This window comes from Sitophilus oryzae, unplaced genomic scaffold (genome assembly GCF_002938485.1).
Source record: "Sitophilus oryzae breed Bouriz unplaced genomic scaffold, Soryzae_2.0 scaffold_980_pilon_pilon, whole genome shotgun sequence".
Taxonomy (NCBI): domain Eukaryota; kingdom Metazoa; phylum Arthropoda; class Insecta; order Coleoptera; family Curculionidae; genus Sitophilus; species Sitophilus oryzae.
This window is the reverse complement of record NW_022147617.1, coordinates 1,975,289-2,000,566: the sequence shown is the minus strand read 5'-3', so window position 1 is coordinate 2,000,566 and position 25,278 is coordinate 1,975,289. Positions and strand designations below refer to the sequence as shown.

General features: G+C 34.2%; 1 protein-coding gene across 9 annotated transcripts in view; it reads right to left on the bottom strand.

Moving 5' to 3' along the window:
• Positions 1–25,278, bottom strand: part of LOC115891308 — a 103,254-nt gene that overhangs the window by 18,503 nt on the left and 59,473 nt on the right. For 8 of the 9 annotated variants that reach the window (XR_004051802.1, XR_004051803.1, XM_030911756.1 and 5 more), the window contains 8 exons: positions 24,316–24,466; positions 13,075–13,279; positions 11,039–11,134; positions 7,617–7,845; positions 7,150–7,292; positions 6,913–7,092; positions 3,163–3,358; positions 1,745–2,952 (listed from right to left, as the gene is read on the bottom strand). Coding sequence is in view for 7 of the 9 variants with exons in the window: in XM_030911756.1 (XP_030767616.1) it covers positions 1,745–2,952; positions 3,163–3,358; positions 6,913–7,092; positions 7,150–7,292; positions 7,617–7,845; positions 11,039–11,134; positions 13,075–13,279; positions 24,316–24,466 (2,408 nt within the window). In the remaining 2 variants the exon portion in view is untranslated. The remainder of the gene's footprint in view (positions 1–1,744; positions 2,953–3,162; positions 3,359–6,912; positions 7,093–7,149; positions 7,293–7,616; positions 7,846–11,038; positions 11,135–13,074; positions 13,280–24,315; positions 24,467–25,278) is intronic. The other variant, XM_030911755.1, reaches the window with a different exon arrangement.

The following is a 25,278-nucleotide window of genomic DNA, read 5'->3' as shown; positions in this document are numbered from 1 at the left end:
AGCTTCAGTCGAAACATTAAAAGCAAGAGAATACTTAGAACAACAGAAATGAAAATATTAAGAACAATACGCGGAGTCACTCTAAGAGATAGAAGCGAAACCACGACATCAGAGAGGACTGAGAGTGCAAGACATAGTGAGGCGGGGAAGATCAAGAAGGCGTCATTGGGAAGACCATGTTGAAATAATGGACCATGATAGAATAGCAAAATACAAGTACCCAGACCACCTGGTAGGCCACCAAAAAGATGGTACGAAAGTTGGACATCCGATTCACAGGAGGCTTAAATAGTTGTTTTATACAGGGATAACCCTATTGCAAGAAGGATAAGAAGATTATCAAGCGAGCTATGACGTTTACAGTTAAAAATTTTTAGGCTCGTATTTATAGTCGCGTCTCGAATCTGGGTCTCAGAAAAGACCGATAAAAATAACAGGCTTACTAGGCGCTTGAATACGGGCGACGAAACGTAAGCCTCTTAGTAAGCCTGTTATTTTTGTCGGCCTTTTGCATCTCGGGACCTTTGAATAAGAAGACTAAGGAAGGAGCATAATGCTATCCATGTATCCATGCATTGTAGGCGGAAAAGCCACCATAAAAGCTCTCTAGGGTGGGGATCCTTGACAGTTCTGTTTGACGATTCATTTGACACATTTGAATTTGATTTGAAATTTTGTGGATTTGTCAGTCTTTACGGAGCTTATTTTATGTTATTTATTCTACTACTGATAGTTGTATAAAGGTAGTCTAAATCTAGATAGAAATTGTGGCAGAACTTAAATTAACAGTGACACTATCGTGATTTATCGAAAAAGACTCTAAAATAGTTGGTTGTGTAGCGTGCGGTAGATCTCGGCAAAAATTGAGTGAAATAATGGAACAATTTTTCGCTAGTAAGTGACAATATAATATACATACGTGTAGTAAACCGATCAGTTATGAAATTCACTTAAATTAACTAAATTATATATTTTTCTTGCATTTTAGCTTTTATTTATTACTTGTCAAAGATTAGATGTCAAAGAATTTAGATACGTTAATTTGACTTACCTGCTTCAGTAGCGTATCGGATGTTTGTGTATAATATGATAAATACTTATTATAACTTATCTATTTTTATTAGAATTATATACTTTTATAACAATTTTAATAACTACCAACATTTATTCACAACGTAAAATAAAACAACAAATTATTGAGTCTACCCCACGTCTACCCTACATCATAGTTTTACATTTTTTTAAATAAAATTAGAACGACACTGATAAACCGGAATTTAAGTCGGCCATATTTGAGGCCCATCGCGGTGTACCTAAGATTTTTGATATGCTCCTTCCATAGTCTTCTTATTCAAAGCTCGGGACTGGAGTCGCGATTTGAAACTCAACTATAAATAAGGGCCTTTCCCACAAAAATTGTTTATGCTGTCAATGTCCAAAGAATACTTCACCATAATTTTTTGTACAGTTATATTATTGTAAAAGAAATTGCAAAATCTAAGCAAATATGAAAAAATGCTATTTAAAATTATTATTTTGGGCTGGATACCATTTTCGGTTTAACTGGAAGTGATATTACTAATTTTGAAAGCAAAATAAAATTTTGGGAATTTTATATTGAATCGAGGCAGCCAATTAATTGGATAAAAAAATATAAAATAGCAATATGTAGCATGATTTAGCTGTGACCAGCTATAACGGACAATAAAGTTTAAACAAATTATCGAAAAATATTCAAACTTACTTCTTCATTTAAAAGATCATCATCACTTGTCTCATACATACTATATCTTTTAATTATATCTGCTTTCCGTAAAATACCCTTGGGTAGTGGTGGCCGTATAGGTACACTTTCTTGATGCTGCAAACTGACACATTTAGGCAGACATGGAGGTGTGGTTGTTATACAGTGTTTTTGTCTGTCACTATTAACGAGACTTGCTTCTGAACTTGTTACACTATCGTATCGATAAACAAAAAGTGGGTTAAGATTGTTTTGGTATACAGGACTATTTTGCGAATCAGTTAATATTGTTGACGATCCTCGATATCCACTAGAAGGTTGAGTGGCAGTACTAGAACTGCTTGATATGTTTGTATTATTCATATCACAACTCATCGGTCTCCTCTTAGATCTCATAAACGTCGGTTTCTCTCTCAAATTTACTTTAACGTGACTTGATAATTCTGGTACATCTGACAAAATTTTTCGATATTCTTGAGGGAGAAGAATGTTTAAGGAATCCCAGTCTTTGACATGACTAAATCCATTTCTCTTAAGCGTTTCAATATCATTGAAACTAAAAGGTCTTCTGCGATCGAACGATACTTGTGGAGCTTTTTGGGGAACCAGAAACATATTTGTAATATCATTTTTGTCACTTAAAAATCCAAGATCTGGCAGAACATAATTAGGATATAAAACATAAACCGGTTTCTGAACTTCTCCCTCTTTTTTAAGTGTGTTTAGAAATGACGGTTCTACTAGCTTAACACGCTGTTTTGTATTTGAAAAGGAGGATTTGGTAGCATTTTTAAGATTTGTTATTTCAGAAAATTGAGATGTCTGAATACTTCTATCAAGAAGTTCGCTTTTAGTACCTAAGAACATTCTAGGACTTGAAATCTTTGGTCTCTTCTTAACAGAAAAACTGTCATTGTTGTTTAGATTTTCCGATTTTTTAGACTCGTTTTCAAAACTTTCATTGACTGATTCAATCTTGCTAATACTCTCTGAAAGTTGTTCTACTGATTCGCTTTTAGATAATAAATCTTCAGGTTCTTCAGCTATGAGATCATATGTTCGCACACTACTATCACTAATTTTTTGGTCACTGTTAAACTCATGATTTTTAGAATGGTCATAATTTTTGTCAGACAAAGAGCTCTCTACTGACTGGATTCCTGGCCAGTTTTCGGATGAAGATAATTGATCCATTGTAGTTGACATGCCTAATAATAATGTTATCATTATTGATACAGAGTCGTCCAAAAGGTTGCAAGAGTACCATATGATCAAAAATAACGGTGCCAGAGTTGGCACAGAAATAAAGATAACTATCACTTTCTACTAAGCCATCTAGACGCCGTTTTTTTCTACCATACGGCATTTACAATATATTTATTTGACATAAAACAAATTAATAAAAATATAAATGTTACCTTCTTGACTAAGACTCTTTTGCTTCATGAACAACTTTACTAAACTAAAATTTGGTTGTTTATTATTTGAACTTTCGCAACTGCTAGCATCAACTGAAGTTGCCATATCTGAAATCCATCCACTGCCGCTGGTATTTTGAGTTTGATGGTGAATATCAAAAACTTTAACGGAACGTCTCTTAATTGTAGTATCGGTCTAAAAATTAACAAAATTAATAAACATCGATAAAGTACTAAGTCTTTAAATATATTTAACATCTTAATGATTTTGTTTCAAATTTAGTAATATCTATACAGATTGTTTCAAAAAACATGTAGTGCTATTTCTCTTATGCAGGTTTTTTCATCGCGTAGAAATAAGATTTATGTTTTATATCAATATAGGACCGATTCTGCTTCATTTCGTAGCTACAGGGAGTTAAAGTCTTATTTTTTGTTCGATTTATTATAATTTTATCCAAGTGCTTTTAAAGATTAGAATGGAATTTTGAGGGTAAAAATTAATATAAGTGCGACATATTTTAATGTCAAAAAAGTGTTAACATAATCACCAGGGACGTGAGTATGGGTCATCACTGGAATATTTTTCTAAAAAAACACGTGCGCCACTGACTCTTATTTTTCTTGTTAGTAACAAGAGGGCTAAAAATTGTGTAGACCGTTTAATGGGGATTAAAATTGTCTCTAGATATTTTGTCGACTTCGGTATCCTTGATGAGATAAACGCAATTTTATTATTCACTGATTCCTCCTCAAAAAATATTAAAAAAAGTTCCTATAAGCATGGGTGCGCAAACATTAATAATTTTAAAATTACAGGACCTTAAAACTTTCCAAAAATAGGTACTTATTTTGTAATTATATCTTAAAAACCATTTTTTTTTTAATTTCCTGTAAATAGCACTAAAAATCAGTGTGATAAATTTTAATAATAAATTAGATTAAATAAATGATTTATTAATTTTATTTTAATTTTAACATTATTGATTGTGATTAAAAAAAATTGCGTTATCTCATCAAGGAGATCGAAATGGACAAAATATCAAGATATGACTTTTAATCGGCATTAACGGCCTTCACAATTTTGGTAATACATACATATACATACCGCCATTACTCGCTGACGAGTATTTGACACGCATCAGAAGATGGCCACGCAGGGACTTTTTTTCATGGGCTTTTCTGTGACTGAAAAGCCCGATACGTGATGTTATCTGTCTACCTCACTCCAGATATTCAAAAATCTCATTGCTTTGTTGCCTCTTTACTTTTTGGTTGTCGCTCTTAATTAACTTTACAATTCTTCTCCATTCCGTTCTATTGTGAGCTGCCTCTTCCCACTCATTCTGCTTGTTAAGTCCCTTTAAGTTTTCTTGAAAAATATCCTTGAACCTTTTGAGTTGTCCACCCGGCCTTCTCTTACCGTCTACAAGCTCACCGTAAAGCAGAGACTTTGGTATGCGGTTTTCTTGCATTCTGCATACGTGACCAGCCCATCTTAAGCGGGACTTTATAATCATGACTTCAATACTCTCGCAGTTAGCTTTTTCAAGGACCGATACGTTTGAGACATGATGGAACCATTTTATTCTTAAGAGTTGTCTAAGATGTCTCTGTTGCAACTTGTTTAATGCGTTCATGTGTCGGCGGTACGGCACCCAGGTTTCGCTTCCATATAACATGGTGGGAATTATTATCGCTCGGTACACCGCAAGTTTCGTTTTTGTGCTCAAGTCATGATTGTAGAAAACCCTGTCTTTTAATTTCCAGAATGCTCTTGAGGCGCTGCTAATCCTGTGCTGAATTTCAGAGTCGATATTGGCCTTTTCCGAAATCAAACTGCCGAGGTAATTGAATTTCGCTACATATTCCAACAGCTCATCTCCGATTTTTATAGCATTGTTGTGATCTTCCGGGGGAGTGCACATAATTTTAGTTCTATCGATGTTCAGCTTAAGTCCCAAGGCCTCGTATGCCCATGTATATGTGTTCAACATTTCTTGCAATTGCTCTAACGTATTTGCAACTAGAGCACATAGCACAATTTTGGTAATAAGAGTCAGTGGCGCACATGTATTTTTTACAATAATATTCCAATAATAACTTATATGCACGTCCCTGGTGAATCTATCCATACTTTTTTAGCATTAAAATATGTAGCACTTTTACCCTCAAAATTTCATTTGAATCACTAACAATGCTTAGGAAAATTATGAAAAATCTAAAAAAAATGAAGACTGTAACGCCTTGCAGCTACGAAACAAAGCAGAATCGGGCCTATGTTGATATAAAAAATAAATTTTATTCTTACATGAGAAATCTCCCCACGAGAGATGGCCCATGTTTTTTGAAACACCCTGTATAATGATGAATTATAAAATAAAATATGTTCTTGGACTGACAATGTCTTTAATTTTGAAATTGTATAAAATATTTCGGTCAGATGTTATTTCATCATAATGCTTAAATTAAGATATCATAATGCTGCATCATAATGCTTTAATTAGAACTTTTTGTAATATTATTTACTACAACGTTTCCATTTGGTTTTGCAATGATTGTTGCAAGAGCTTGTTTACAAATATATAAGACTCATTGCTACAACAAAACCTGAATTTTTGATTAAACTAAGTAACAGCAGGTGCATGCATATCAGTTGATAATACATTTACCGTGCTACAATTTTGTAGCAAAATTTACTGCTCGATTTTTTTCCGTGTTTATAATTACTAATAATTATTACCTTTGATAATATTAAGCTGCTTAATATTATTAAGTAGTTGTAGGTAGTCGAAGGTAGAAGATGGGTAGGTCGAAAGAAACTGTCATGATTCAGAAATATACGGAACTGGACCGGTCTCGGGGTGGAGAGGCTGTTTCATGCAGCAGAAAATAGAGAACTCTTCCACGAAATAGTCATGGAAATCGCCAACGCCTGAAGACAGGCACGGCACCGCAAGAAGAAGAATATTATTAAAGGTAATAATTATTAGTATAAACACGGAAAAAAATCGAGTAAAAAATGTTGTATTAAAATTTGCTTATGGTTGGTTAATAATTGAAACCGTTATCGAACAGGTTGTGACAATTTTATAAAGTCATCATCAGAAGAGAGAGAATGGTGGACGCGTCCAGACGTGTATGTGTGTGGAATTTGTGATCGTGCTGTAAAGGCAAATCAAACATATCAGTAGAGTGCGCTACATGTGCTTGGGTCCACAGGGGATATTACGGTCTCGGAAAAGTGGAATATGACAAAATTGTTGCCAAATTTTGGAAAAATAAGACTCATAAGTGGGACTGTAAACAGTGCAAGGGAGGACTGAGGATAGTTTCTAAATGCGAAAATTTTCTCTGTAATAAGTATGTTGTATTAGTTAAGAGCGTATTGTAGTAATTATTACTGTAAAAATATTTAAGAATTCCCAATAAGCAATTTAGATTTCATTACAATTTGTAGTTTTGGTTAAGATCGAAGATGTAATTTTTACTAGAATGGAACAGATATACTGCCGACATGCAGATTACATATTTTACTACAATCTTTGAGGAAGTATTACTTGATATGCAGTTTATGATCCTAAATACTTCCATATTAAAACATTCTACAAAACTATGAACTGCTTCTGCAAACTTTTTAACTACAAAAAATAGTAAATATTGCTACAACTTTTAATTGGCCCATATACTACTGCAGTTTGCAATAGAGTTATTCACATTTTTTTCGGAATTTATTGAATATTTACTTACGGAAGAATTACTATCACTTTTTGTTCCTATATTGATGAGATTCTTTAATTTTTGTTTGTATAAATTAGGCATACTTTGACTTTTTAAATTGGTATCACTCAGGGCTAAATGACTTGTTTCCTCTTCTGAATCATTATTATTTCCTGAAGGCCTCCTTATATGATTCTCGCTATTTTGTTTCTGTAAAAAAACATTAATATAGTAATTCAGATAATTTTACCTACTTTAAAAAAATACCTTTAGTTTACTCCAAGTTGTAAAACTACTTGAATCTGATTGTGTCATAGAACCATCTACCAGTTTATTCAAATTCTGCTTTTGTATTTTTAAATCCAAGATTACACTACCGGACTGATTGGTATTTGTGTTGGAACTCTTATCTTAAAAACATAATATTTGTTAGAATAAATTTCTAAATGGTCCGAATTGAAAACGGTACAGAAATAAATTAACTTGTTTATTTTTCCCTCCCTGGTAAATTATCAAAGATCTATTTACTCATAGATTTAGTCACTGATATAGAGAAAATGCGGGTTATATAATGAGTCACTAATGTTATTATGTTGAATAGGTCTACTTAAATATTGAATTTTTTACCTTGTATTGGCTATTTTAAAATTTTAGAACACCTGAATATTTGATAAAAATATACAAGATGTAAATAAAAAAATATATTAGGCTACTTAAAAATCATTCTTAAATACCTGTTTCGTGAAAATCACTATCTTCACTGTACATGGTAACTGATCCTTCAAATGCAATAGTATAATTATCTTTGTTAGCTTGACATGTTAGCATCATATCATGGAGGTCACAATCCAATGAATCTACTGAAAAATTTGCACCAGGCATAGGACATTCCCTTACTGGACTAAAAAGAAGCTCCGATTTACAGATAGACATAGAATTTGAATTTGCCGAACAATCTTCTCCCTATAATAATATGAAAACAAAATTAGTAAGGTACATAATTTTGTAAATTAACACGATACCAAAGTGATTAATAGACAATTTACAAGAAACAAGAATTAATTTGATAATATGTAGATATATTAGGTTTTATTCGGTAGGAAATGATTATGATTAATGATCAGAGTTGGGCATCGACGCGTCGACTTTTATTGTCGACCCCCTCGATACGTCGACAATACGCCGACTATGAAGTAAATGTCGATAATGTCGAGAATTCTACAGGCGCAGGTTTGAGGTTAGGTTTGTCATTAAAATGGAAGTGATTAATTCACCATTCCCACTTAGGCTATCCTGTAGTCGAAACATAATATTGATAGCGAATCTGTATTGGGGACAGACCAAGATCAGATTAGATGATGATTAATATTCTGAAAATATACAAATACGAGGTATGCGTCAGGGATGCATCTTGTCTCCCCGCCTTTTCAATTATATAGTGAAGCCATCTTTCAAGAAGCTTTGGAAGAGGGAGATGAGGAAATCAAAGTGGTCAATGAATCAACAATATCAGATATGCTGACGATACAGTAGTAATGACAGACAATAGTGAAGATCTGCAGAACCTACTTCAAAGGATAAATGTTTCCTGCAAACAATATGGGCTGAATATGAATTTGAAGAAAATAAAATTCATGATTATAACAAAAGACCAAAATGTATAAATACTTCAATAAAATTATATAACAGTTTCTTGCTTTGAACTGCTAATATAGATTACAGTTGAGGGTTGGAACCTTTGGTGTTACACAGCAAAATAAAATTACACTAAATCACCACAATACACCAAAACACTTTTACTTTTACACGGGACGCGCGTTTCGCTAACCATGTCAGCATCATCAGCAGATGATTATAAACTAAACTATCAGGCCAAAGTTTATAATCATCTGCTGATGATGCTAACATGGTTAGCGAAACGCGCGTCCAGTGTAAAAGTAAAAGTGTCTTGGTGTATTGTGGTGATTTAGTGTAATTTTATTTTGCTCCTAATATAGAAATTAATTCCACGCTGTGTTCGTCATAATGTGGATCAACCTGCTCTCACTACCGGTTTCGGGGCCCTACCCCATCATCAGGTGAGCTTGGGGAGCTTATTTCCACAAAACGACGAGCACAGCGCAGAATATATAAATACGACTTGTCGTAAAGTAGCGGTAAGATATTAAGTCCCGCATCGCGAGATAGCGGCCTGCATGCAATGATAGTACTTTCGTACCACCGAGGCACAACTATCGATAGTAAATAAAGGCTTTTTTCGGCTAGCCCAAAATATATAATGGAAAATAAATTTCTTGCAGTTTTTAGATATATAATAAAATTATATAAGAGTTTCTTGCCTTGAATTGCTAATATAGAAATTAATGATGATGGGATAGGGCCCCCAAACCGGTAGTGAGAGCAGGTTGATCCACATTATGACGAACACAGCGTGGAATTAATTTCTATATTAGCAGTTCAAGGCAAGAAACTCTTATATAATTTTATTATATACCTAAAAACTGCAAGAAATTTATTTTCCATTATATAAATGCTTCAATAGTAATACACAGCACGCAAATAGAAAAAGTCCAACACTAGAAATGCTTGGACACAATAATAAATGAAACCGCCGAACAATTGCAAGAAATAAAGTCTAGGATTGAGATTCTCAATCAGGCCTAAAAAATTCTTTTTTAAAACTAAAGTAATTTCTTTGCAGTTGTAGTAGAGATATAAAATTAGATTTAAGAATAAGAATGCGATGCTACGTGTTTGCGACCTTATTATATGATACCGAAGCGTAGACCTATAAAACAGCCGAAATTAACAAAATGTGGTGTTATCGTCACATGTTAAGGATTTCTTGGGTCGACATGCAGAGTTACAAATATCGAGATGTTACGCCGTATGAACAAGGAAGAAGAAATACACAAAACCCTTAAGAGGAAAAAATTGGAATATTTTGCACGAGCTCCTAATTACCAATTACTCCAGAATATTATGGACGAAAAAAAATAAGTAGGATGTAGTCGGGGCAGAAGACAAACATCCTGGTTGAAGAACCTCAGAGAATGGTATGGAATGATATCAAATGGATTATTTAGAGTAGCCGCAAATAAAAATAGCCATGATTATAGTCAACCTCCGTTAGGAGACGGTAGTTGAAGAAGAAGAAGGCTATCCTGTGGTAATAGCGGTAGTTATTGTTTTTTTTTTCAATTAATTGCAGTAAATTAGGCTACATTCGACTTTATGTATGAGTAGTACTGCTAAATCTTTTAACATTTTTTTACTTTTAGTTAATAAAGAAACACTAACACTTTTTCATGAATATTTGCAACTTTATTGTTCGGGATACAATCACCTCTTCGACTGTCATTTGAACCATGTCATAAATGTAGGGTCACTTTTATATTTTACTCTCCAAAGTAAGCATAGTGAAAGGAATTTTAATTCTGTTATTTGTGATTCTGGTTCAGCATTCAAGCCACTCAGCGAAATTAAAAAACGTTTTATCATATCTTATGCTTAGCTGAGAATGTTTATTCTATGTTCCTAATAAGGGTTTATTCTATGGGTTCAAGTTTTAATCATATAAGGTTTTACCACAATACATACACCAAACACTTTACTTTTGCATTGGACGCGCGTTTCGCTAACCATGTTAGTATCATCAGCGGATGATTAAACCTCAGTGTAAATCATCTACTGATGATGTTAACATGGTTAACCAAACGCGCGTCCCGTGCAAAAGTAAAGTGTTTTGGTGTATTGTGGTGAATTAGTGTCTTATTTTGCTGATGTAACACCAAATTGCCTAACAGTGCTTTCAGATGGAGCGGACCGTCCGCGACTTCGAGCAAGTACCATGAGTGTATATGAATAATTTCACATGGGTCGCGTATGCTCCGTCCGGATGACGGCCATATACATAAACACATATAAGCAGATAGTAGTATCGAGTGACTCGATACTACTATCACCTGCCCTCAACTGTAATTAATTATAGCTATAATTTATAATATTAACCAAATTATTTAGCTCTCGACATTGACGACGGCACTTAGGAAGTCCACATCGACATTCTTGACATCGCCCAACTCTGTTAATGATGGATTGTAGAAATTGCTTCTAATATAGATTTGAAGAATAGTGATTTTATACATATGCATACCTGTGAACTACTATGTGGACTGATAAAACTATCTAAATCAAACTTTCCCATCATAGAACCAGAAACTTCGGCATACGATTCGCCTTGTCTATTAGTCTACAAAAATATTAAAAAGTTTTAAACTGTCTTCTAAACCCCTTGATAACCCTTTGATTTATGTAGGTTATTCTTAATTATATTTACATTCAAATTTAAACAAAAAAGTGAATTCTTATCTCAAGTAAGGTTTGACCTAACTATTCTATAAAATAAGACTATATTTACATCCACCATTTAAAAAAACATACTTTAACTTAGGAAGGAAGGAAATATTTTATATAAACCGCATCAGCTGCTGAATTGCTGCCTTCCGGCTTTAATAGTACGGGAAATCAACTAGATAGAATACTTGACATTGACAGAATACATGACTGGAGTATGTACTAGCTTATGTATTTAGTATCGGTGACCATGTGCAGCAAATAATCCTTTTAAGGTCAGCCACCAGATCCACAACTAGCTTCTACGTCCCACTAGTCAACTCAGTTCTGCACGTGCATAAACGATAATCGGTCGGGTATTTCGCGTGCAATCTAAACAAAAAAAACTTACCCCAGAAACTAACTAATCCAAATAAAACAGGTCTACGCCTACGGCGTATTTTGACTGCTATTACATATTTCAGCTATTTTTAGACAATAAAAACCGCTGTAAAAAAATTAAAAGAAATTGGTTTGGGTGTATCCCAACCCTGGGAGCTCTATTCCCGAAGCGACGACGGCCTCACACACGGAGCCATAGCTGTTCTTGCAAAATTGACTATAGCTAGGCGTTACTTAAATTATTTCCGTCGTTCTTAAAACCGTTCATAAAATAATGCGACAGCAAACGGCAACATTGTTGGGTATGCGAGTTGACTAGTGGGACGTAGACGCTTCTTGATATTACATGTCGCAGCGACCAAGCTGTGACCGCTTGGGCCTGGACCATGATACTAAGAATACAAGGTATGATATTGCGCAGGTTGGTCACTACGTCACAGGTGATAAACGGCACCATTGGTCGGCAAGCTCTGCGCGCCAATTTCAAATTGTCAAACAGATTGTGTCATCTGTGAAATTTGATTGTGTCAAAATGTGAAAATAATTTTTCAAATGTCAAGCTCGATGTCAAAACCATAACTTTTGGGGTTATGTCCTAATTCTTCCCTATTTTAGGTCTTTTTTTATTAGTGGCAATTGAACAATATGGATATTTTTTTGTATGGCGTATGACGTCACAGGTGGTATGCGCAAACTTAACGAAATTGGAGCCGCTATCGATCATACCTTGTTTTCTTTGTACCATGGGCCTGGACGTTAGTACGCGTTGTATCATTTGATTGGTGGCCGTCGCTGCGATCTGGTCGTCAGTGCATTTGACCCCTTAAAACAATTTATTTTTCTTTTTTACTTCTTACCAGCCATAGTGTGGTCTATTATTTCAGACCTTGTTGTCTCTATTGGTTGACCAAGACAATGTTTCAATATAACTACCTAGCTGAGACTATATCAAATGATTTAAATGCCTAACAGCGCTTTCAGATGGAGCGGACCGTCCGCGACTTCGAGCAAGTACCATGAGTGTATATGAATAATTTCACATGGGTCGCGTATGCTCCGTCCGGATGGCGGCCATATACATAAACACATATAAGCAGATAGTAGTATCGAGTGACTATTGAGAAAGAACATCTAGGAACTAGTGGGGTTGCATAAACAGATATACAGGTTGTTAATTTGTTCATTACTCGCGGCAAGAGCTTTATGGTTGAAATATGGCAACCTCGGCCCGCTCGTCGATAGATGACGCGACGGGACGAGTCGGCAGAAAAATCAATAATGCATGCGTTCTCAATAGGCAGTGTTGCCATTCTGTTCCCCTATAAGCAACTGTCCAGTTAACAACCTGTATACTTAGTATAAAAACTCGCGGACGGTCCGCTCCAACTGAAAGCGCTGCGCGCTGTTACGCTGTTCATTTTTCATTATATAAAATATATTAAACCGTGTACTTACTTCCTGACTTAAATGATCCGTACACATGGGAGGCAAGTTAGTTAGCAAATCTCGTATATCCTCGGTTTTAAAACTTTCCATGTCAGCTTCAGCAAGATTAGCGTCCATGTTTTTGGCCAAAGCCTCGTAATAGTTGTCGCCTGCATCGTATGTTTCCGGTAATGATAATATACTAGTATGGTGATTCGAACCTCCATCTCGATATCTAGAAAAATATAGAATATTAACAATAATGATCGACGAAAAAGGCGATAAATTGGCTCGGAAATGACAATCGATATCATTCACCTAAAAATTTCACAGCGATTGTGATTTTCAAGCCAATTCGGGCACTGTTTTTTAGGGTTCCGTACCAAAAGGGTAAAAACGGGAACCCTATTACTAAGACTTCGCTGTCCGTCCGTCCGTCCGTCCGTCCGGTCCGTCCGTCCGTCTGTCACAAAGGTCTATCTTATGAAGCGTTATAGGTAGACAGTTGAAATTTTTACAGATAATGTATCTATTTTGCCGCTATAAGAACAAATACTAAAAACAGAATTAAATAAATGTTTATAACTAAAAAAGTACTTTCACTAAACATTATCTTTTAAGAATTTTACATAGAATCTTTCAAGTCCTCGGTGGCCGCGTGGTTAAAGCGTTAGGACTTTACGTTGCTATGACGTTGGAGCCGTAGTAAGGCAGGTTCGAATCCTAGTCAAGGCGACTTTTTTTTAATCGTTTTTTTTAATTTTTACATACTTATTTTTACTTTTTACATATTTACTATTAATTAATACAATTTTTAGTAATGTGTTTCATAATTTTTTTTAAATTACTTATAAGGTAAACGTACCAATTATCGGCATCCTAAGGACGTTGTCGAATCTTGATGTGACCGAATATACTATAGAAAACTCATAATGATTACCAATGCGATTTTTTCGATAGTTCTAGTCACATTAGATACTAGAGAATAATATAAAAAGAGTAAAATGTCTAAAAGATTTACCTGTAAGTATTTCTTTTAAAAAAATACAAAATATCTCCGTGTAGGTATCATCGGCACCCAAAAAAATGCAACTGTTCTAGTCTTCGGCACCTGGAGTAACCTATTATCGGCAGCGCATTAGGAGATGTACTTTTTACATAAAATCAAATAAACCTGGTAGAAATTTATTAAGAAGATAAATATTTAAAAATAACACCAAAAAAAAACATTCGTAAAAACCTGAGAATACTTTCTTTGGTATCGGCAAAATTACTTAGGTAGGTACTTATTTAGTTACTTACTTAATTAAGGAATCTTAAAAACTAAGTAATTCAAAAAAACGAAACTAAAAGTAAACTCTTTGGAAAAATTAAAAACAATAATTTAAATTAGTAAGTGTCACAAACTGGACAAAGGAAATCTTCTTTATCGTCTTTGGTTAATCCAATACACTCTTCGTGGTAATATTTATAGCAACCGGAACACAGACGCATCGCAATTTGTCGATCTGAATCACATAAAGAACAGTACCATGTCTCGGTAGTTTCTGATGGTGGCGGGATGGCAGGGTTTTTCTTAGGAGTATTTTTTTTAATCCTTTTCGCTTCCTTTTTCTGATTACCTCTCTTACGTACAGAAACATCATTCTTGGCTTTTTTCTTTTTATTTTCATTCTCAACAGATTTCTTTTCACGTTCTAATTTTCTTTTCAGTTTTAGTTCTTCTTCTTGCCTTTTCTTTCCTTCCTTTTTTTTCAAAATATTGCTGCCACTGTAAAGATGTCGTCACAGCAGGGATTTTCTTTCTTTGCTTTCGTGTTTCTTTTTCGGTTTTAGACTCAGGCCAGAAGAGGGATTTTTTAAAAGGTGTGGGTATGCATGAACTATTTTTAATTGTGAAAAATTCATAGCGATTAACGGTGGTTTTGCGTCAGTTTGATTTTGTTCTGGGGTCATCATCGGGGGTATTATTAAGGATTTGACAGGCGTTGAATGTCTGCCAATTGATCCGTATGTTTGTTCTTGTACATCGTCGTCATTTTTTCCATGTTCTCGGAAGGCACATTTGGAATGTTCCGGTATGTTTGATCCCGTTCATTATCATCGTTTTCTTCTATGTTTCCGATAGACACATTTGAAATCTTCGAGGTCAAAAGTTCGTATATTTGATCCCTTTCCTTATCACCAGTGTCTTCTAAATTTTTAATAGGTGAATTTCGGGTGTTCGCGATTAAAGGTAGTGGCGATTCAAGTTGAAGATCATTGGTAAAATCGAAAATTATTGGGAGGCTCAAATTGTCAACATTTATCAGTCCAGTGATGTCAAGGTCGTCGATGTTTTCCTTTTGTCCATTCATCGTGTTAATAAGATCTGAACGATCAAGGTTTGAATCATTCTCAATCTCAATAACATTACTTTTCTCATTGAAATTATTTTTTCTATTATCGAATTCAGTTCGCGCTATTACTTTTTTCCATATCATAAAAAGGCTTGTATGTTCAATAGCTCCTTCCCATATCTCTCCAGATTGTTTAAACGATACTAAAATTTCTGATGGAATTTCTTCTTCTAATATCTCCAAAACTGAACCTTGACCTTTCTGCTTATCCTCTCTTTCCCGCTGTTGTTCACTAGTGTCTTGCGATCCGCCCGCCTTATCCTTGTCCTTAAAATATTTCGAAAACTTGATATTATCAGCACAAAAAGGAATTAAACCACATGTTTTAAAACCATTTCTAACAACATCTGCAAAATTACTCATTTTGTTTAAAGTTGTTTCTAAAATCATGGCAAACACGTCTTTTGTGATCTTTTTCCCATTGTTTTCCAACCTCCAGCGGTGTATACCTTTTTTCCATTCCATCTTTAAAGGTCGGCCACATCCAGAGGCTGCAGAATATGGGTGGCGTTAGAGCAGAGCGATATTAAAATTATATTTGCTTTGGAGCAAAATTGACTAAGCGTTAAAGATAAATGAGAGGTGTGGCCGTCTAAGAACAGGATTACAGGAAGAGGAATATTTTCAGCAATTATCCAAAGATAAAAAATATTGGCGATATATTCGTAGAAAGTCCCGGCCGTCATCCAACCACTGTCAGATTTTCCAATGGCCCAACGTTGAGGAAAATTATCTGTAATAGATTTGGGAATCCGTTTATAATTAAAAACAACCATTGGAGGAAGAATCTTTCCGGATGCACTGCAGGTAATTAACGTTGTAAGACATTCTTTATCATCATTATTCGAAAACGAGTAAACTGTTTTCTCCCCTTTTCTCACTAACACTTTGTCACCCTTAGGGCACAAGAAGAATGCGGTTTCATCGCAATTGAAGACACGATTGGAGTTCAAAGTTATGTCGAAATTATTGGAATCTTTCAGATAGGTTTCCACTTCTTTAAACCAATAGCGAATTCTGTTTTCATTTAGGATGGCTCTTGAGCCAGATAGATTTTGTGGAATTCTTGTGGTGAGCTCCGGATGTCTTTTTAAGAATAACTCATACCACTTGCGTCCCGGTCGACCATCTGTGAATTTATTCGTCCGACCTAATTCTTTCAGGAGGAGCTGAACGCTATCCAAAACTTGTTTTTTGTCGCAGGAAACCCACGTTTTGATATATCGAATAGCCACTGAACAAGCAAAGACTCTTCTGGTTCCGTGAGGGTAGTTTCTGGACCGCATTTTTTTCCCAACAACGTTCTGCCCTTGACTTTATCTTGCAGAGTTGCTCTAGGAACGTTATACTTTTTGCTAGCGGTTTTAACAGGCATTCCTGCCTGAACGGCACCAATAGCTTTATTTAAAGCTTCAGAAGAATAATTCAATCGTTTTTTCTTATCCATGCTATTAGTAAGCTGAAATGAAGAAAACCAATTATCAGCACTAGTATGCCCGCATTATCGGCACCCTTATTGAAAGTATATGAAATTTATAATCTTACCGAATTTTGGTGCCGAAAATTGGTATAAAGGAAATTAGGTCTTTTATATAAATAAAAATCACACCGAATTGACAATTCCTTTGTAAGAAATAGAAAAATAGGCCTTATTCGGATAGCGTACATTTCACCAATTAACGGCACCTATGCCGAAAATTAGCGCAAGAGTCTTTTTGGTGTTCCTATTATCGGCACCGGTATAAATCAAAAATTATGAATAATGTGACACTTATTATTACTTGAATAATGTGACACTTATTATTACAACACATATATTGAACCCACAAAATATATAGGACAACTTTTAAAGTCAATATCAGCATTTTAAGTATCAAAAATATGATGTTTCACTTTACCTGTTTGTAAACACACACACGAAGCACAAGTTGCCGCCAAAGCAAGACAAAAACTGACAGGTCTAAACTAATTATTTTTCACGTGTTGCAATGTCGGTTGATCGACAGGTTGAGTAGTGGGGGTAGAGTCAGGTTGTACCAGAATGCAAGAGATGTCGCATAATGTATAAATTGGACCAATTTCTTGTTTTTGAATAAAATTCGGGCTCTGTGCCGATAATTAGCGCACTGCCGATAATTGGTACGTTTACCTTACGCGCATTCAAAATTTCAGCTAAATCGGAAAAAAAGTTTATAATAATATAGTGTCTAATGTTGTATAGATAATGAATGGTACGGAACCCTTCGTGCGCGAGTCCGACTCGCACTTGACCAATTTTTTTATGATCGTTTAATATGTACCGGGTGGACAACTAAGAAAGGACGCCGGCGCCGGCTCAGAAACTACTTATCGTATAACTTTGGGAAAAAAATGTAATAAGTAAATCGACCAAGAGAAATCGCTATTATATATATAATTATTTTCAAGTTTGAAAAATGTCCGCTGGAATTTTTCACATAGAGGGCGCATCTGTGATGGCCAATCATGACACAGGATTTTTCTCAAAAATATGCAGCGGAAGAGGTATTTTAAATATTGCTATTGTAATCAATGAGAAATTTGTATTTTTTTGATATAGCGTATTTTCATCTATCTCATAAAATAAAGTGGTGGGAGGAGGTTAAACTTGCTTTTATTAAAATAATGATAACTTTGGTTTGAGTTAGCCGATTTAAACAAACTAGGGCTCGTTTAGAAGAGCTTTTCCTTCTTAATAATCTCCAGTATAAATTTTGTTTCCCTAGATTTATCGTGATAGCTAGAGGGCGCTATTTGACATCATAACAAATATTGCGTTTTTGCATAAAAAATTAAATAGCAAGTTATATTTCTTTTTATATAGTTAAATATCTATCTTCTCTCTAACGGGTGGCCAATTAAGAATGGACGCCGCGCCGGCTGTATCTCAGGATAAGTTGTTTATCCTATAACTTTGGGAAAAAATTATAATAAGCAAATCGACCAAGAGAAATTGCTGCAAATTATTTTCAAGGAAGAAAAATGTCCGGTAAGAGGGGCATCTGTGATGGCCAATCAGATCAAAAGAAATATGTAGGTGAAGAGGTTTTTTAAATATTGCTATTGTAATCAATGGGAAATTTGTATTTTTTTATATAGCGTATTTTGCTCATAAAATAAAGTGGTGGGAGGAGGTTGTTAAACTTCCTTTTATTAAAATAAGGGTAATTCTGGTTTAGGTTAGCGGATTTAAATACACTAGGGCTCTTTTAGAAGAGCTTTTCCTCGTTAATAATGTCCAGTATAAATTTTGTTTCCATAGATTTATCGTGGTAACTAGAGGGCGCTGTTTAACATCAGAACAAATATTGCGCTTTTGCATAAAAAAATTAAGTAGCAAGTTATATTTCCAAAATATCAGCGGAAACTGCTATCTTCTCTCTAACGGGAGATATTAAGAGAACAAATCATGTTAGGCTACCGGTCAAGAGATTGTAGTAGTAGGCTAAGAAACAAAGAAAATGATAAATATGTTATGTCAAAATATCAAAACGTATAAGTTTGGTTTTCATGCATCGAAATTACGAAGGCTTTCTGAAAAAAATGACGTCATAAATTTTTAAAGGTATTTATGTAACAATATCGTCCGCGCTTATGTCTTTAAGAACTGCTTGGTTAATTTTATGTAGGTAGTTGTTAGATTAAAATGTCGGACAATCGGACAATCGCGAAAGTTAAACAATCAATAACTTTATTTAAATTTTTAGGAATGTTGTGCTCATATTGCTTTTAACAGAAAACGCCCGAATTACGTATCCCCAAAAACTAGGGTTTTGTTTCATGCTAATGTCATTTAGTTATTAATCCAAGTTCGTCCTTTGTTATTATATTATTAAGATTTTGTTGTTGGGGTCACTTTTCATGTAGCAACGAAGGTGTAAATTGTAACAATATGCACTTCCTGTACAAAATAAATCTACCCTTGATGCAAGTAGTTCAGCACCAAGACCGTTGATCGATACATCTTTGGGCAGAAATCCTTAAGAGGGCGAATGATTGTACTTTTATAATCATCTGAATGGAACGAACTATCCACAATTTCTAAGAAAAGAATTATTGCCAGTTTTGTTAGTGGATCCATCATGATGAAATTGCGTTTGTTGCTATTCCGGTATGCTGGTTCAATTGATGCAGTTGTGCGGCTTATTTTGCTATGAATCGGTGGGGCTTCTTGGATACCATTTACTTTAGTAGATAGAGACACCGGAGCGGCATATTTCCATGGTCAGCTAGGTCACCGAATTTAACATGCCTGGGTTTTTATTTATGGAGTCGAATCAAGACGAGCATGGATAAATAGCAATTAGGTAAATGGCATTAAAATGAAACTAAAATATTTTAAAATTTTGACTTTTTCTATACAGGGTGGCGCACCTCATTCGCCTCGGTTGATTATACGAAAACGGGAAGATATAGAAACGAAATATTTCCGTTTTCTTATAATCAACCGAGGCGAATGAGGTGCGCCTCCCTGTATAGTGGAGTGCCCAGAGACTTTTACCTCGGAATTCAATTATTGTGAATGTATTAATGTGAAACCTTCTATATTGTGTTTTATAGATAAAATACTAAAATGTTTACCCATTTTTTTTCGTTGCTTTTATTTTTTTATTTTAGTAATTTTAGTAAATTCTTAGTTCCTTCTTAATTTTTATTTTTTTTTCTAAGTAAATTTATTGAAATAAATGAATCTAATGCGTAAGCTATACCTATTCTGCTTATATTCTAATCATTGAAATTTTGATTGAAATCGAATTATACAGGGTGGCGCATCATATACGACGCGGTTTTTGCAAAGAGAACAAAAGTTTATATTGAAGTGAAATTTTGTGACCTTATATTTTCTAAAATGATATAGAGTTTTACAGGGTGTCCCCAAAAAAAGTTACACATCAAAGTTATGTTTTCTGTAATGGAACACCCTATATATTAATTGATTTTAGGATTCTAGTAAAAAATAAAGGCGAGTTTCATTAGAAAAGTATATGATTAAAATGTATAGTTTTTGAAATACATTCACGTCACGAAAAATTGTCACCTTAAAACTTTGATAGTTTAGTATATTTTGTTTCAGTGGACCGATTTTGATGATTTTTTAGGCAGTATGTAGCCAAATTATTTGATTTTTTAGTATCTCTTTATAAATTAAAAATGAAACTCCCCATCTGTTAATTATACGAGGGAAAACGAAATGTTGATATTTTGGTGAAAGTTTGAAATACCCTGTGGAATATGTTAAAACAACAAGAAATTTAAAAATCATTTTATCATCCAAATACATCCTTTCTCGATAGTTTGTTTTTTGGTTCACCTCAATAGCTTTATTTTTGATGGAGATATTCGCTTTTGAATAAGACACTAACATGTTTTCGTAATTTTTACATTAAGACCATGCCTTTGCTTTTGATCGTAGTCAACAGATCTAGTAAGTTCTGGTCCCGAAGCAGGCGTTCTTGACATAAGATTTGCTTCATTTAGTCTTCTTCTTATAGTCTGTTAGTTAATATGTACGTTCCTTAGGTGCAGTTCATTATAAATTTGAAAAGCTGGCAAACGGCAGTTTCTTAGCGATAAACTTACAATAAGTCGATCGTCTCGATTAGAAGTCCTCATACGAAGGTTCCTGGACGTCTAGATTGACGTCCTCATGGACCTGGTCATAATTCAAAAACCACTCAGTATACTCTATGGTATTAAGGTATTTTTGGAAAAACTAAAACTTAAGTGTAAAAATATATTTGACTCACCCTGTATATCTATAAAAAATATTTTTGAAATGTGAACTACCATTAAACACATATTTTGTAAAAGGTCTGGAGTGAAAATCTCAAATAGGAATACTGACCAGAACTTTTTCGGAACACGGAGCCATCTGCAATATAAACACACATAAACAAACGCATACATGTATGTATGCGTTTGTATATGTGTGTTTATTTAAATACTAAATTGAAAGCAACGAATTTAAATTGGTAAACTTTATAATATATCTTATTAACAACACAATGCAGAAAATCTTATAAAAATTCGTTCACAGTAAATGAATTCCGAGGTTTGTATCTAATAAGGGCTTAAAGCACTCCCCTAATTTACCTCTTTTTATTTCCTAGCATACCTACTTATAATTTGTAATTATGTTATTAAAGGCTTAAGCGGCAACCTAACTTTAATGTTTCTCATATAATATCTCCCGTTAGGGAGGAGATAGAAAGTGGATGTTTGTTATATTTTTTGGAAATTTTGTGCTGTATTTAATTGTATTTCTTTTGTGCAAAGACGCAATAACTGATGAATCTGTCGACACTTTTTTAGTACTAAAATATGTGGGTAAAAAATGTACAGGGTGTCCCACTAAGAATAGCTCTCGGCTGTATCTCGGAAAGTATTAGCTGTAGGGCCTGCGGAAAAACATATTTATAGCTAAAGAGGATATGAGAAATTTCTGGAAATTATTTTCAAGTTTCTAGAACGACCGCTAGGGGGCGCAACTGCAACAAAAAATAAGAAAATGGAGTTTTTACACAATTTTGCCTAGATAAGGTGTACTATAAGTAATAGCTTCTTAATCTTCAGTAAATTTTGAATATTTTTTGTTAGTCTCATTTTCCCCTATCCACCAAAATAAAGTGGTGGGGGAAGGTTAGATCTGTTTTTATTTAAACATTAATAACTCTGGACTGGATGATCGGAATCCAACAAGCGAGGGTTCGTTTAAAAGACCGTTCCTTACTCTATATTATACCATATAAACAATAATAATAAGCTTTTGAACGTAGACGCTAGGGGGCGTTGTCTTAAAATTTAACTAACATTACGCGTTTTTTCAAAATAATTAAATACAATAGTATATGTAATTTTAGCTGATCGGAAAGAGTAGAAAAAGCTTAAAAAGTCAGTGAAAACCGCATCTTGATATCTTCTTTCAAACCGAAAATATTAGCAAAATTATAATAAATACCAAAAAATAAGCCTTTAATTACCTTATTTTTACAACACGGTATCAGTAGCCCTCTTGATTATGCCCATTCTTACAAAAAATAAAATAGAAACAGTTAATTTGTTTTAAAATCGACGAAATACCATAAAACCAGATGTATTAATATCTAATAATTAAGATAATAATAACAGTGAACAAGAAACGATGATTCAGTGAAGTCATGGTAGGCTTTGGAAAAAAGTTGCTTTTGACGTAATAGTATAAACGTCAAATTGTTATTAGATCAACATTTTGATAGTCTTAGCAGCGTTTTTTATCTTTTGATTGATTTTTCAAAATGCCAACAACTTCAACTGCTTCAAATAATAAAAGCAATAAAAAACGCTGCGAAGGCTATCAAAATGTTGATCTAATAACAATTCGACGTTTATACTATTACGTCAAAAACAACTTTTTTCCAAAGCCTACCATGACTGAATCATCATTTCTTGTTCACTGTTATTAATATCTTAATTATTAGATATTAATACATCTGGTATTATGGTATTCTGGTATTTCGTCGATTTTAAAATAAATTAACCGTTTCTATTTTATTTTTTGTTAGAATGGGCATAATCAAGAGGGCTACTGATACCGTGTTGTAAAAATAAGGTAATTAAAGGCTTATTTTTTGGTATTTATTATAATTTTGCTAATATCTTCAGTTTGAAAGAAGATATCAAGATGCGGTTTTCGCTGACTTTTTAAGCTTTTTCTACTCTTCCCGATCAGCTAAAATTACATATACTATTGTATTTAATTTTTTTGAAAAAAACGCACAATGTTAGTTAAATTGTAAGACAACGCCCCCTAGCGTCTACGTTCAAAAGCTTATTATTATTGTTTATTTGGTATAATATAGAGTAAGAAACGCTCTTTTAAACGAGCCCTCGCTTGTTGGATTCCGATCATCCAGTCCAGAGTTATTAATATTTAAATAAAAACAGATCTAACCTTCCCCCACCACTTTATTTTGGTAGATAGAGGAAAATGGCTCTAACAAAAAAATATTCAAAATTTACTGGAGATTATGAAGCTATTACTTATAATAGTACACCTTATCTAGGCAAAAAAACTGCATTTTCTTATTTTTTGTTGCAGTTGCGCCCCCTAGCGGTCGTTCTACAAACTTGAAAATAATTTCCAGAAATTTCTCATAGCCTCTTTAGTTATAAATATTTTTTTCCGCAGCCTCTACGGCTAATACTTTTCGAGATACAGCCGAGACCTATTCTTAGTGGGACACCCGGTACATGTGCTGCGAAAATATCACTTTTTTTTTTTTTGAAAAAGACTGCCTATGACTGCCTTATAAGACTGATGCCAACAACTGCCAGCGACTGCCAAGAAAATGTACATGGAATGCCAACAATGAGATACCCCTCGGTAGCACTTAATAAATTTTAATAATAAGATTTATTTTTAATCATAAGATATATTTATTTTATTTTTAAATTAATTTTATTAAATGTGATTAATAAAATTGCGGTTATCTCACCAAGGAGATCGAAATCGACAACATATCATGGTACAATTTTTAGTGGGCATTAAACGGCCTATACAATTTTCCTAAGAATAGAAAAAAGTCAGTGGCGCACATGTTTTTTCTTAGAAAAATATTCCAGTGATAAGCCATATGCACGTCCGTGGTAAATCTGTCGAAACTTTTTTAGTACTAAAAAAATAGACCTCAAAATTCCATTCGAATCGCTAAAAGTACTCGAAGAAAGTTATAATAAATCGAAACAAATATATATAAAATAAATCTTATTTTTAAGTGAGGAATCTCCCCACGAGAGAGATGGCACACATTTTTTGAAACATCCTGTATAATCAACAAAAATCTTTATATAATCCAGTAGATCATACATTACTCACCCGTAATCTAAAAACCATTGGTAGTCCGAGTTGTCTTGAATGAAATCCACGTCCTGTGATGAAGTAGTACTGAGACATGAGCCTTTGAGGTTACTGTTGCAGTCTGAGTCAGGACTAGATCGAACTACACCCAGTTCACTCATGCCCCTTCCTGCAATAAAACAAACAAGGATTAGTAAAACAAATCTAAGCAATATAATCAACCAATTATGGTAATTAGTCAGTAGAAATCTTTATCTGATACCAACTAAACTTTTAGTTACGTAATCCGGGGCGCGATTTTTAAAATCATTGTTGCCAACCACAGACATATTCGGCGCCGGGCTGACTAACTGGAATTTAAATTTCCCACTGGCGATTCAGGTGGTGGCTCTGCTGTAAAAAATGTCAAGTTGCCACATTTATTCATTTATTTCCTGACATTGTCATTCGTTTTGACACTTTAATTTTGTATTACGAGTTTTTGGTTTAAATGAATTGTGTAAAAGTATCACTTTAAGCTTAAAAATATTTACTAGCAGATCTGTCAGTCAGACAGTCTTTTTTGAATCTCTTTTAGTGCGAAGTGTACAAGTTAGCTTCATAGCCGTAAAAAAACTCATCGCAACTTTATTATAATATTTTGAACGGAAAAGCGGTAGTAATGACCCTTTATGTACAGTACGTTTGCTGGATCTGTGTCTATGAAGGGAATGCGGACAAAAAAACATTTAAATAAACAGCAATATATTTTATATGTCGACTTGACGAGTACGTCACCGCAAATCGCTCCGCCAACTCATTTTATTGGCTACTTGCAAATTTGTCGAATTTTTATTGATGGGACGCATCGTCTAATTTTTTACGAAAAACATAGAGAGAATATCGTTTCCCCTCTCACGGATACCCCGTAGCTATAGAATGGACAGACGTACTGTACCTTAAGTGCCGTTAAGAAGAGTTTTGTTGATGTAATAATAACCG